Source organism: Haliaeetus leucocephalus, unplaced genomic scaffold (genome assembly GCF_000737465.1).
Source record: "Haliaeetus leucocephalus isolate CR32 unplaced genomic scaffold, Haliaeetus_leucocephalus-4.0 Scaffold362, whole genome shotgun sequence".
Lineage (NCBI taxonomy): Eukaryota > Metazoa > Chordata > Aves > Accipitriformes > Accipitridae > Haliaeetus > Haliaeetus leucocephalus.
The window spans coordinates 8024314-8035885 of record NW_010972798.1 but is presented as its reverse complement, the minus strand read 5'-3'; the positions used below and the strand labels follow the sequence as shown (position 1 = coordinate 8035885).

The window sequence follows — 11572 nt, the reverse complement described above, 5'->3', positions numbered from 1 at the left end:
GCGGGGGGGGGGGGGAGAGGAGTGGGCCCACATAGTTTTATTACTTCAACAAGATGCAGAAGTAACTGTTTAAACTTCTCTGCTGGGGTCCAGACAGGAACCTTGACAGAAGTGCTGCTTCAACAGGCACGTTGTATGTGATCAGAGTTTACATTGTTGAGCTTGAACTCCCTACTGTTAATGTTAGTGTGACTCTGTAGGTTGTTTTGGGTATCTTACTGACATAGGACTGCTGCGTCTATAACCAGTGTTTCTGTTCCAGGGCAAACCAGTCCATGTGAACTATGGACTCAAAGCTGATTTTCAGAAGCTACAGAAGCAGGGTGTTTCACTGAATGAAACTATAATCATCTTCAGAGCTGGAAAAATAACCCTTGCTGAGAAGGTAAGCAGTCTGTGCCCGAAAGCGTGGCCAAACTTGGCAGCAGGAAGCTATGCTTCCTCCTCTTTGAGGTGCAGAGGTGTGTCTTTGTTCATGTCTCTGGAACTCGTGTATGTAGGCTTGTCCCTGCAGGTCTGGTCTTACTTGTTTGCACTAAGCCTCCACGTGCAGGCCTGGACACCAAGACTGAACAGAGCTGGTTACTGTTCGTGGTGCCATTCTTCTTGGCCTCTGGCAGTCTTGCTGGGACAGCCAAGCATCTGGAGTGATGGAACTGTGAGGCAGAGAGAGGCAGCCTAGGGGCTACAGGGTGCAGAGCTGACTGGTATTGCTAGATGCAGCAATAGGGCTGCTAGAAGCAGAAGAGCCTTGCCTCCAGAGCACCTCTTGGGGCTGCAGCCAGATACTTTCAGAGCTTGGCTGCAGTATCTCACTTGGGCCCTTGCTGACTGTTCACCTGCACCAAGTGAAGGTGCTGGCACTGCATGCCCAGTCAGCTGCCTTGCATGTTGCTGTAAGGTTCCCTCTGTAGCGAGTAGAACCGAATAGTCAAGTAGCCTAAAGGATCCAAGTCCTTCTGTACACAAGTCTGTTCTAGGTCTGACCCAGAGCTGCCCCTCAGGTGGGTGCTCCTGGGGAGGCTGGGGCATAGGACTCTTTCCAGTCAGACTGCCTCTCTGCATGCATCAGACACAGGCAGAGTTGAAAGGTGCTTCTGCAAGACCCCTTGCTCACTGGTTCTCCAATCCCTTTCCCACTTTTCAAACTGGCGTCTAGCCTTGTAAGAGTGTTTATACCGGTGGCATATCGGAGGCAGCTGGGTTGTAGGTGTATTAAACAGGTACCTGACTAGGCCACTCTGCCTTCATTTTCCATGTGAAGATGAGCCTTCAGTGGCTGCTTATCTTGTCTTGAGACTAACCTAATCTTGGCAAAACAGATGGAGCATGATCAAAATTAAATAACGTCTGTCTTCTAAGCTGCTCTGATAAGCAAGTATGAGCTGGAAGGAATCATAGGATGAGACGGTAACCGTGGAGTGTCCTGACTGTTCAAAAGGGCGTTAGGCACACTGCCTGGAATAGTACGGAGCTGCTAGTATTCAGCTTCCTTGTGTGCCTATCACTGACAGGTAGCTGTTAAAATCTGTTGTAGAGTTGGGCACTCAGGAGCACAACCCTTCACACCATTACTTCATGTACTTGCCTTAACTGCCCTTGCTTGCAGTGCAGATGTGCAGTTAACGTTCCTCTTTGCTTAGGTTGCAAACGCTGAAGAGGCAGGAGCAGTTGGTGCCCTGATGTACCTGGACCCCTCTGATTACAAGATGACAGATGCGCTTGCCCCCTTTGGACACGTGAGTATGCAGCTGGCTCCCCTGTTTGTTGTTCTCGTGAACCTTTCTCACTGTGGACTGCAGAGAGCAGCAGTCCTGCAGGCCTCTGGCTCAGCAGTGCTTCATGCCCTTATGTAGATGAAAACTGTTGGGTTCCTCTGAGACTTGAGGATTCCTCTTGCTTTTCACAGGCCCACCTTGGAACTGGAGACCCTTTCACCCCAGGCTTCCCTTCTTTCAACCACACCCAGTTCCCACCAGTGGAATCTTCTGGACTACCTCGCATTGCTGTTCAGACTATCTCTAGCAAAGCAGTAGGCAAGCTGTTCAGGTAACTGTTTCTCCTGTCTTACAGGCTAGGCTCCTGTGGCCCTCTTGCAGAGGTGAGGATCGTGTTGACATGCCGTGAGCCCAGAGAGCTCTCTGCTGGTCTCTGCTGTGTATCGCAGGAGCACTTAGTGGAACTGGCTGGAGAAATGTTGCTTGTGTCCATGTCTCATGTCTTAAAGACTGAACTTAATCTAGTGTTGGATTCCTCTTGGCCTCTGCATCCTACCTCTCCTTGCATAATTAATGGTACAGGACTGCAAGCTATTTCCTGAGCAGGTCCTGAACAAGGCTGCACCTGCAGTTGCAGGCTTGCTTTTTTCACAGCATAGCTAAATGAGGTCAGAGCTAGATAGTGAGTTCAAAGGATCTCCCTTTTTCCCTCAGGAGAATGGATGGAGAAAATTGCTTTCTGGAGTGGAATAGTGGGGTCCTGGGATGTAAGGTGATGCTGAGCAGCACAAGCAACCTGGCAGTGAAACTGAGTGTGAACAACATTATGGTGGACAGGAAGATTCTCAACATCTTTGGTGCTATCAAGGGATTTGAAGAACCAGGTAACAGCAACTGCCTTGTGGCTCAGTCTTGAGGGGAACCTTTCCTCTTCTGTGATCATCAGAGCATGACAGCTGCTTCCAGACAGAGACAACCACTTCCTCAGCAGAACCAAGACCCTTCCCTAAGGGTCAAGGCAAAAGCTCAACTGTGCTGCCAGGGAAAGGCTAAATGAAAGCAAGCAGTGTGCCAGATTCAGGGGTCAAACTCCACACTCTGTCCTAGTATAAAGGCTCAAAGCTGCTCTTCTGATAAATGGTGTTTGCAACCTGAAGCTTGCAGCTCAGATCTTGATGTCTCCTTTATAGATCGGTATGTTGTGATCGGAGCCCAGAGAGACTCCTGGGGCCCAGGAGCGGCCAAGGCTGGCGTTGGAACTGCCATATTGTTGGAACTTGCCCATGTGATCTCGGACATGGTGAAACATGGTAATATTTGTGTACAAAAGCATGGGGGTGGGAGGTGATGCAGGTTTAGCTCTGCATGTGTTAACATTGGAGAGCCCAGTTGCAAAATAATCCTTTGGGAAGGCATAGGGAATCTGAGAGCTTCCTGAGAAGCTATTGCTTGTCCAACATAGACAACTTTTCTGCAGTGAGTACTTGCTTCCAAGAGACTGCCTGCTTGTATCTGGTATGGCTTGAATGCAAGAATGTCCTTGGATAACACAGGATGCAAACCTCAAACTTGAGCTGTCTGTTGGGCAGCCAGGCCTGAAGGTGGGAAAACACTGAAGTGGCTGACCAGCTGGAGTGGTGGGGGCTGCATGGTGGCACTTAGTGTGAGTGTTCTTGTCTCTGGGTTTAATTTTGGGCTCAGGCAGCTAAACAAAAGGGGGATATGCAGGCAGCATGGTTTTCCTACACAGTTCTGCAGTATGGGGGGGGCAGTGTATAGTGTCCATGCAGCCACTAGTGTGCACATTTGTCTGCAGCAGCCAGAATGCTTCAGCTCTAAGGAGTAGGCAATTCATCAACCCAGGCCCTCAGTGCTAAGCTTACATCTCCATGGGGAAGGGCAGACATCTCAGTGTGTCTCTCTTTGCAGATGGCTACAAACCAAGACGCAGCATTATCTTTGCTAGCTGGAGCGCGGGAGAGTACGGAGCTGTGGGTGCTACTGAATGGCTGGAGGTACTGTTTCTTTGATAGGCTTCTGCGTGATGACTGCGCAGTTGTGATTTCCTGTTCCTATGGATTAAACATCCTGGTGTTGTACTGCTCATGTTAAAATACTTGTTTTGTTCTAGGGGTACTCTGCCACACTGCATGCCAAAGCCTTCACTTACATTAACTTGGATGCTGCAGTCCTAGGTAACCTGCTACTCTTAAGTTTCTTGAAACTGAGTGGGACCAGAATAGCCTGACAGGCATCCCTTAACCTCCAGGAATGGGGGCTGTGCCAGAGGTTGATGCTGGGTGTTTGGCTGAAGACTGGCATGACTCCATTTATTCTCCTGTTGTCATTGAAGCTGGGAGGTTGCTGCAGCTTGAGCCAGAAGGAGGCAGCTCTGCTAGGTCCCAGTAGACTGTCCTGTGTCTCTTGAAGATCCTTTGGCAACAAGCTGCAGATCAGTTATTGCTCAGTCACAGGGCTGAACAGCTCTAGCAGTAGTGGTTACTTGTGCCAGCATGTCAAACACCCTTTCTTTTTTGCAGGCTTCAACAACATGAAGATTTCTGCTAGCCCGTTGCTGTACACATTGCTGGAGAGAACTATGAAGGGGGTGAGTTGAAGGGTCTTGGGCTAATCAAGGTGACTGTGGTTTTAAGGAGGAACTGAAAGCAGCCAGGGCAGTGCTGGGTCACATTCTCCAGCTGGCACCTTCTGAGGAGAAAGCTCCTTTTAGGAGAAAGGGCTGAGATACTCTGGAGGGCCCTGTCTAAGTCAGCTGGGCTCTGGGAATTGCAGTTCAGGCATGCAGAATCTAAAATCAGCAAATGCCACAGTTCAGTGTGAGGTGAATGCCTGTCCCATGTGAACTGTGCCTGTGTGGAGAAAGGTCAGGGGAGCACACCTGAGTCTGGCATCTGCACAGCAATGCAAGCTCTAGGATGAACCTGGAAGCCCAAGCAGGGGTCAGAACAAGTACATTGACTGTCATCTCTGTGCAGGTGAAGGACCCAGCAAAGGATTCGGGAAGTCTGTATGACAGAGTTGGCTCTGACTGGGTAAAAACAGTGTAAGTATTGTCATCCTGCTCTTTGGGAAAGCAAATCTCCGTAAAGGAACAAAATAAATAGCTTCTGCTCTTTGAGCTGGAGTGTCATACCACTGTCTGGGGTGTGCTCTGCCTGTAGGCAGCCCAGACTTTTTTTTGTAGGGCAGGAACAGCCTTGTGCGAAGACCGGTGGCTGGAAATGGACAAGCAGCCCTTAGCACTTGGCCAGGACTCCTTGCCAAAAGCAGTTTTGTCTGGACAGGGTAGTCCAGTTGGCTCAGAGCTTCAACTCTAGGGCTTGTAGCTTTTCTCCTGGGATGTCCAGTTGGTAACTACTCAATACTTGTCTTTTTGCAGTGTTCCCCTTGGTCTGGATAATGCAGCATTCCCTTTCCTGGCCTACTCGGGAATCCCGGTGGTTTCCTTTGGTTTCTGCAATGTAAGTATTGTCTGCCTGCCTGGTGTACTCATTCTGTGGAAAGTGCTGTAAGGATATCTGCTCTCCAGGATGGCAGAGCACAAGCTCATTGTCCATGCAAGAGCTTCTCTGGGGGAGGAGATGCAGCCTCTGGACCCGTTGGCTGTGGCAATACTTGCTGTGAAGGCTGTTCCTGGAGCATGGTTGGCCTACAGTCTCTGTTCCAGAGTCCTGAACACTCATGTTTTGTTGGGAGAGGGGGCACTTGCTCCTCTGGAGGCTCAGATGTCAATGATTCAGAAGCTAAAAGCACTAAAAAGAGGTCAAGCTGTTGTTGCTTCAGTGAAAGACTGTACTACAGCCTGCTGGTCAGTAAGCAAAGTGTGTTGGGGAAGCAGTACCGTTGGCCAGAGCAAGTACTGACTTGGGCTGTTCAGGTCTGCTGCTGCAGCTTGGGGCTGGCAAAAATGGCATCAGCCAAGCAGCCTGCTCTGTTACTGCAGGCGTGCAGCTGGGACCCTTTCTGCTAACAGCTTCCTCTGCTTATGAATGCTTGGATTTTGTTAGCATCAGACTTGTTCCACAAAAAACCTTGAGTTATCCTGCCCAGAAGGGTTGGAGAGTGCTGCTGGCTCGTACCAAACTGAGTGCTGGGGTTTGCCTGCCTGCACTTCTGCAGTGACCTCGGAGGGGGAAAAGGTCTATATGTCTTCAAGTCTAGCAAACCCACAGAGCATCCTGCTGATCACTGGAAATTGCGAGGGACGAGTTGCAGGAGCTCCATTCCCTTCCCCTGTGCTTTGAAGTTTTGCCACTCAAGTCTTGCTACTTAGCTGCATAAAGAGATGGGATGTGGTGGAAATAGCAAGCAAACTGTAGTGGGAGGTGAAAAATCCTAGCTGGAGAAGCACTCTTGCTTAACTTTAATGCTTTCTTTCTTGCAGAAAGAAGAGGAATATTCCTTCTTGGGCACTACTGAGGACACTGTGGAGAACCTGAAGAAGATTGACAAGTTGTATGCTCTTATGCGTGCTGCTGCAGAAGTTGCTGGACAAATAGCTCTCAGGCTGACCCATGATCATGAGCTCTTCCTGGACTTTGAGAGATACGGTGAAGAATTGCTAGCATTCCAGGAGAAGTTTTTGCCCTACTATCGGGATGTGAAGGTAAGAAAGGCTCCAAGTGGACTGAATCCCTGTAGACTGTTATGGGGCCATGTGCTAATAAGGCTCTGCTGCTATTGGTTACAACAGGGTAGACATCTTCCTCCTTTGGGCACAAGAGTGTAGCAAGTTGTGACCTAAATCGATGTTTCTTATAGAGCAGTGCAGGCAGAGTGGCTGTGGCAGAGAGATTTAACTAATCTGTCTGTGATAGGCTCTTGAGGAAATGGATGTGGATGGTTTCTCGTCTGGTTATCATTCACAGCATGGTGCAGCTTTGCATCTCATTTGCACCTCTGCTGAAAGCCTACAAGAAACTGTGGGTGGGGAGAGACATCACTGAGCTCAGTGACCTCAGAAGAGCCTGCCAGGAACTCGCTCTGCTACTTGGTTAAACTGGCAAAAAAAACTCCCAACACTTTCTCTTGGTAAGAGAGTGGCAAAAGAAGAAAATCAGGTTTGCTAACAGCTCCTCCCTCACAGGCACTGGGGCTGACCTTGAACTGGCTGTTTTTTGCCCGTGGTGACTTCCAGCGAGCTACAGATGCACTGAGAAGAGATATCGCAAACAGTGACAAGGAAAACAGGGTCGTCCGCAGAGCCCTGAATGACAGGATCATGAAGGTGGGTATCTGCAACTGGTTTTCCTTTCTTCACGAAGGAGGAGAGTGCTGGCTGGGATGGGCATCTTCCTTAGGAGCCATGGGCACTGTGCAGACCAGTATCTCTTCCGCTTGCTTAGTGTCAACATGACTGACTTTTGCACTTGCTATCGGGAGAGGGTCTGGCCCTTGCAGAGCTGCTGTGGGAAAGGGCTGGGTGGGGATCAGAGTCTGGGAGCTTGTGATGGGGCAGATTAGGAAAGAAAAACTTGGGAGGTGAAAGTATAACCCTAAATTTGCACCTCTACTCCAGGTGGAGTATGACTTCCTCTCCCCATACCTCTCACCAAAAGATACTCCCTTTCGCCACATCTTCTTCGGCAAAGGCTCCCACACCCTGCAGAGTCTGCTGGAGAACCTGCAGCTGCTGAGAACCAGCAGGGACAGCGTGAATGTGAACATGCTGAAAGAGCAGCTGGCCCTGGTGACCTGGACCATTAAAGGGGCTGCCAATGCCTTAGTGGGTGATATCTGGGATACAGACAATGAATTCTAGACACGGCAAACACCTGGTTAAGGGACAGGATTAGGGAAACCCACTCCCTAACATGGCATTTTTTTCTGTAGATTTTTCTGGCAACAGATCTTTTTTGACCAAATTTGAGCATAAAATTTAAATCTCACCTTGACAAATTCACAGGAGGCAGTTTTAAGGCAGGTACTAAGATTACCATGAAATCTCCTCTGACTAGGCTCCCATCTGACCATAGTCCAAACCGGTCACGTACAGCTGCTTGTGGGGCTTGCTCTCCATTGTACTTGAGAACTAACAGCTCAGGTGACTCCTGAACCGGTACCTTGAGTGGGGAGGTACTTCATCTATTTAGGGTTTTAATTGTTGGCCCCCTAAACCTAGTGACAAAACAGGGAATGGATTCCTCTTACTGCTTGTAATGAGGATCCCTTCTCTGAGAGGGAGCTGCAGAGATCAACCTGTAGTTCAAAAATAAAACAACCTAGTAATAGCCTGCAAGTGCTGGATTATCAGCAAGCTCTGAAGTGCCTGGCCTGCCTTTACTCAACAGCAGGGCCCCAATGACATCTTGGAGACTTGCTTCTGCTGAGGCATGTCTCAATACCCAGGGAAAATGACCCAAAGATTATCTAATGCCCCCTCTATATCCTTAGCTGGCACCTCAGCAAGTCCTGCAGCATTGAGAAATGGCTCTAGACTGGCACTTCAAACCTTGCTGCTCTGCGGCCTTTTGTGAAATCGAGTCTCTTGCTGGCCAAACCCTGTTTGACTGATGCCATTTTGCAGGATGGCTCTTGTTTGGCACTGAGATATTTATTTGTTTATTTATTTATCAGTGACAGCGTTCACTATAAATGGTGTGTTTTTTTATAGAAGATAATTATCGGAAGCAGTGCCTTCCATAATTATGACAGTTATACTGTCGTTTTTGAATAAAGCAGCATCTGCTATTACAATCAAACATGATACTGGAACTTTGCATTTAAAATAATCTAAACAGGCCCCTCAAAAAAAACAAAAAAAAGTTTTTGAAAACTAGCGATTAAGCTTTCTGTGGCAAAAACACCCCTTTGGAAGGAACTTGAAGGTGTAAACCTGGTAGCGCATCTCCGGGTTGCACTCCAAAGTGATCCTTGAAATGCGGAAAACCCAGGTGGGAACTCAAATACTAGAAATTTGCCTTCCCTGTGGTGTCCGTGCCCCTCTGTGGGCTTCAGACTCCCTCTTCACCCCCCTTTCTGGATTCTGTGTGCTCACATGGGGAGCACAGCTTCCTTCCTGGCCCCGGTGGAGGGGCTTGCTGTGTAGCCGTAGCTCCACCTGTGGCAACACATGCAAACTTCTTGTACCTCAGATTACGCGTTGGCCCAATTTTTTTAAATGGCAGCTTCCTGCAAACTTCCAGTACTTTATGTATCATGAAACCTAACTGACATTATCGGGAGCAGTGTCTTCCATAATGTGTAAAGAACAAGGTAGTTTTTGCCTACCACAGTGTTATATCGGAGGCAGTGACCTCCATATGTTGCACTATGGGTGTACGTAATTATCGGGGACAGTGTTTCCCATAATTGTTCTATGCTTATCATGCAATGTCATCTGCGAAGCTTGATGGTTAGTATCTAACATGGATCAATTTCCTGCAGTCCTATTTTTTCACTCTCCTGTGGTGATGCAGATACAAACTTTGGTCTGTTATGTACTTCCCTAGACTCTACCTTCTCCATAGGCTGAACTGTTTCAAATAGCTGTGCTGTCTTGAAGTGGCTTCCTGCCTCCAGTCACAGGACTGGTGCTTGAATGTTTAGTGGAAACTAGGCTAGTTAGGCTGTGTGCTCTGTGATTTAGTAAACTTCCTTCAAATCAGTTACAAAGACTTGGGGAACTGAAGGTGAATGTAGGGCTTGGGGCCGACTGCTCTCTGGAGGGCTCTTGGTCACGGCTCTAGATGGGTGTGCATACTACTTAAGAGGCTGGCCTGCTTTAGCACTGGGGTCATGCTGGTGTGCGTGCGTGGGAAGCTGCTTGCTCCCCAGGTCTTGCTGAAAACTCCAATCTTGCCTCCTGGGTGTTGTGTGGAGGGGGGGGAAATTGGTGGCACCTTTCTCATGGTGCCCCTCTGCTCCCTGACCTGAAGCTGAACACTGCTCCTGTGTGACGCCTGCTAAACTGTGCTGCCTGTTCCCAAAAAGCAGCTGGCTGGCTGGCTGTCGCCAGCCCTGTACTCTGCAAACAGTTTGATCTGGTGTTTAAACCTAAAGCAAGCGAGTGACCTGAGCCCCAGCAGTAGTCCTTGAGGGAAGGAACATCATTCAGCTGGAGCAGAGACCTGGGTCTCTATAAGGAAGGGGTGAGGACAAGGCCCCTGCCTAGTTACTGAGCTCAGTACTCACCAACTTGGAGGGCTGGATTTTCATCTGATTCTCTAGAAGCCTGATGCCCCGCCTTGTGCAACATCTTGCTCTTCCTTAACTACCCTGCTGTTTCTGAGGCATGTGTACAGCCCTGTCTGTGCTACTGTTTCCTGGTGACACTTCCCTGGATGGCATTTAAGAGCTGCTGTCTGAGAGTCCTCACTGTAGTGTTTGCATGCATCTTGATGTCAGACTTAATCATGCGCTTTATAGCCAGCAGAGAAAGACGAAGCCCGTCTCCTGCCTAGGCAGCACAACTGTGACTGCTGGGATGTTGGGATGCCTTGCTCAGTGCTGGCATCTGACTGGTGTGGGGGTGCTAAACTCTGTTTCTGGGTTACCTGCTGTCTGCTCGAATAAAGTTTCAAAGCTTGAACACTCAACTGCTCTCGTGGGTTCTTGCAAAGCCACAATGCTCTTGTGGCTGTGGGTGAGCTGGGGGCAGCTGGAGGGAGGCTGCTTTCCTGCCCCATCATGGCTGGTAACTGGCAGCTCTGGTACCACCTCATTGATGTGCAATAGCAAGTCCAAATTTCACCATGCAGGCAACTGGGATGAGGAGGACCCTGGCCATGGGGTGGAGGAGCAATGTATGCAAACCCCCCTGGCCACCCTTCTGCTTTCATGAGACCATGTCCTGCCTGCTGCCTCTCGGCCACCATCTTGACCCTAAAGAGCCTGCCTGGATGTCGGCAGGAGGATGAAATGTCAGACTTGCCACTGGCCGTGGCTTCGCAGGTCTCTGCTGGTGAGAAGGTGGCTGGGCAGGGCTATGCGTGGCCGTGTCTGTGTCTCAGGAAGTCAGAGCCATCTCCTGCCTCGCCCCTGCTCCTCATCACCCCCTTGGAGCTCCCCTGGGTCAAGGTGCAGATGGGTATTTATTTGGTTACTGCTTAGAGCCTCAGAGAGCTCTGGTGGAGCGGGAGCTGCATCCCTGGGCCCAGAAGCCTGGTCAGGTGAGGCTGCACCGGTTTGGGACTTTGCGTTTTACATATGCTCTGCTTTTCTCCACTGCCTTCCCCCACCGCCAGTGCCAGTCTTGCCTCCTGTTTTACAAGCCCGGTATATCCCGTGAAGATGCACCGTTTGGGGTGGGAGGCAGCTTCTCCAGGATCCTTGCTCATCCCTTACGGGCTGTCCCGGCATAGCTCTGGTCCCTCCTCTTCCAACGGGGATGATTTACTTGGAAACACGTTGTTTCCCGCATCTCCCTGCCCAAATCTGGCAGGGCTCCTCTCCCTGCAGTGGCTGTGCAAAGCACCCCGGGGGGGGGCAGGGCCGGGGCTGCGCGGAGCTCTGCTGCAGCCAGGCAGAGCCGGCCCCGCCGGGGCAGCAGGCAAGGGGGGTGCAGCCCCTCCCCACGCACCCGGGAGCAAGAATTTGGGGTCCCCCTTGGCAGCGCGGGGCAGGCCGTGCCCTGTGTCCCGCCTCCCCCCGGTCCCCGCAGCGGAGCGGTCCCGGGGCCCGGCGCTGTTCAGCGGTGAGTCTGTCCGTCTGTCCATCCCCGCGCCTCACTCCTCACCCATCCCTCTGCCCGCCCGCCCCCGCGCCGGCCGGCCGTTCGCCCCCCTCCAAACCCCCCCGTTACGTAAAGCGGTGATGCGGCGCCTTTAAGAGCGGGGCCGGGGGCCGGGCTGGCGCGCGCCGCCCCGGGAGCTCGCGCCGGCGGCGGCAGGAGG

The 11572-nt window shown here is 50.7% G+C and overlaps 1 protein-coding gene across 1 annotated transcript in view; it reads left to right on the top strand.

The window, feature by feature from the left end:
* The window catches only part of TFRC (transferrin receptor), a 15382-nt gene extending 5143 nt beyond the window's left edge, over nt 1-10239 (top strand). Inside the window, exons 6-18 of the mRNA XM_010573052.1 lie at nt 263-385; nt 1644-1739; nt 1910-2049; nt 2433-2602; nt 2909-3028; nt 3648-3733; nt 3850-3913; nt 4259-4326; nt 4715-4782; nt 5119-5200; nt 6124-6345; nt 6826-6966; nt 7258-10239. Coding sequence (XP_010571354.1) covers nt 263-385; nt 1644-1739; nt 1910-2049; nt 2433-2602; nt 2909-3028; nt 3648-3733; nt 3850-3913; nt 4259-4326; nt 4715-4782; nt 5119-5200; nt 6124-6345; nt 6826-6966; nt 7258-7500 — 1623 coding nt within the window. The 3' untranslated portion in view covers nt 7501-10239. The remainder of the gene's footprint in view (nt 1-262; nt 386-1643; nt 1740-1909; nt 2050-2432; nt 2603-2908; nt 3029-3647; nt 3734-3849; nt 3914-4258; nt 4327-4714; nt 4783-5118; nt 5201-6123; nt 6346-6825; nt 6967-7257) is intronic.
* The last annotated feature ends 1333 nt before the right edge of the window (nt 10240-11572 follow it).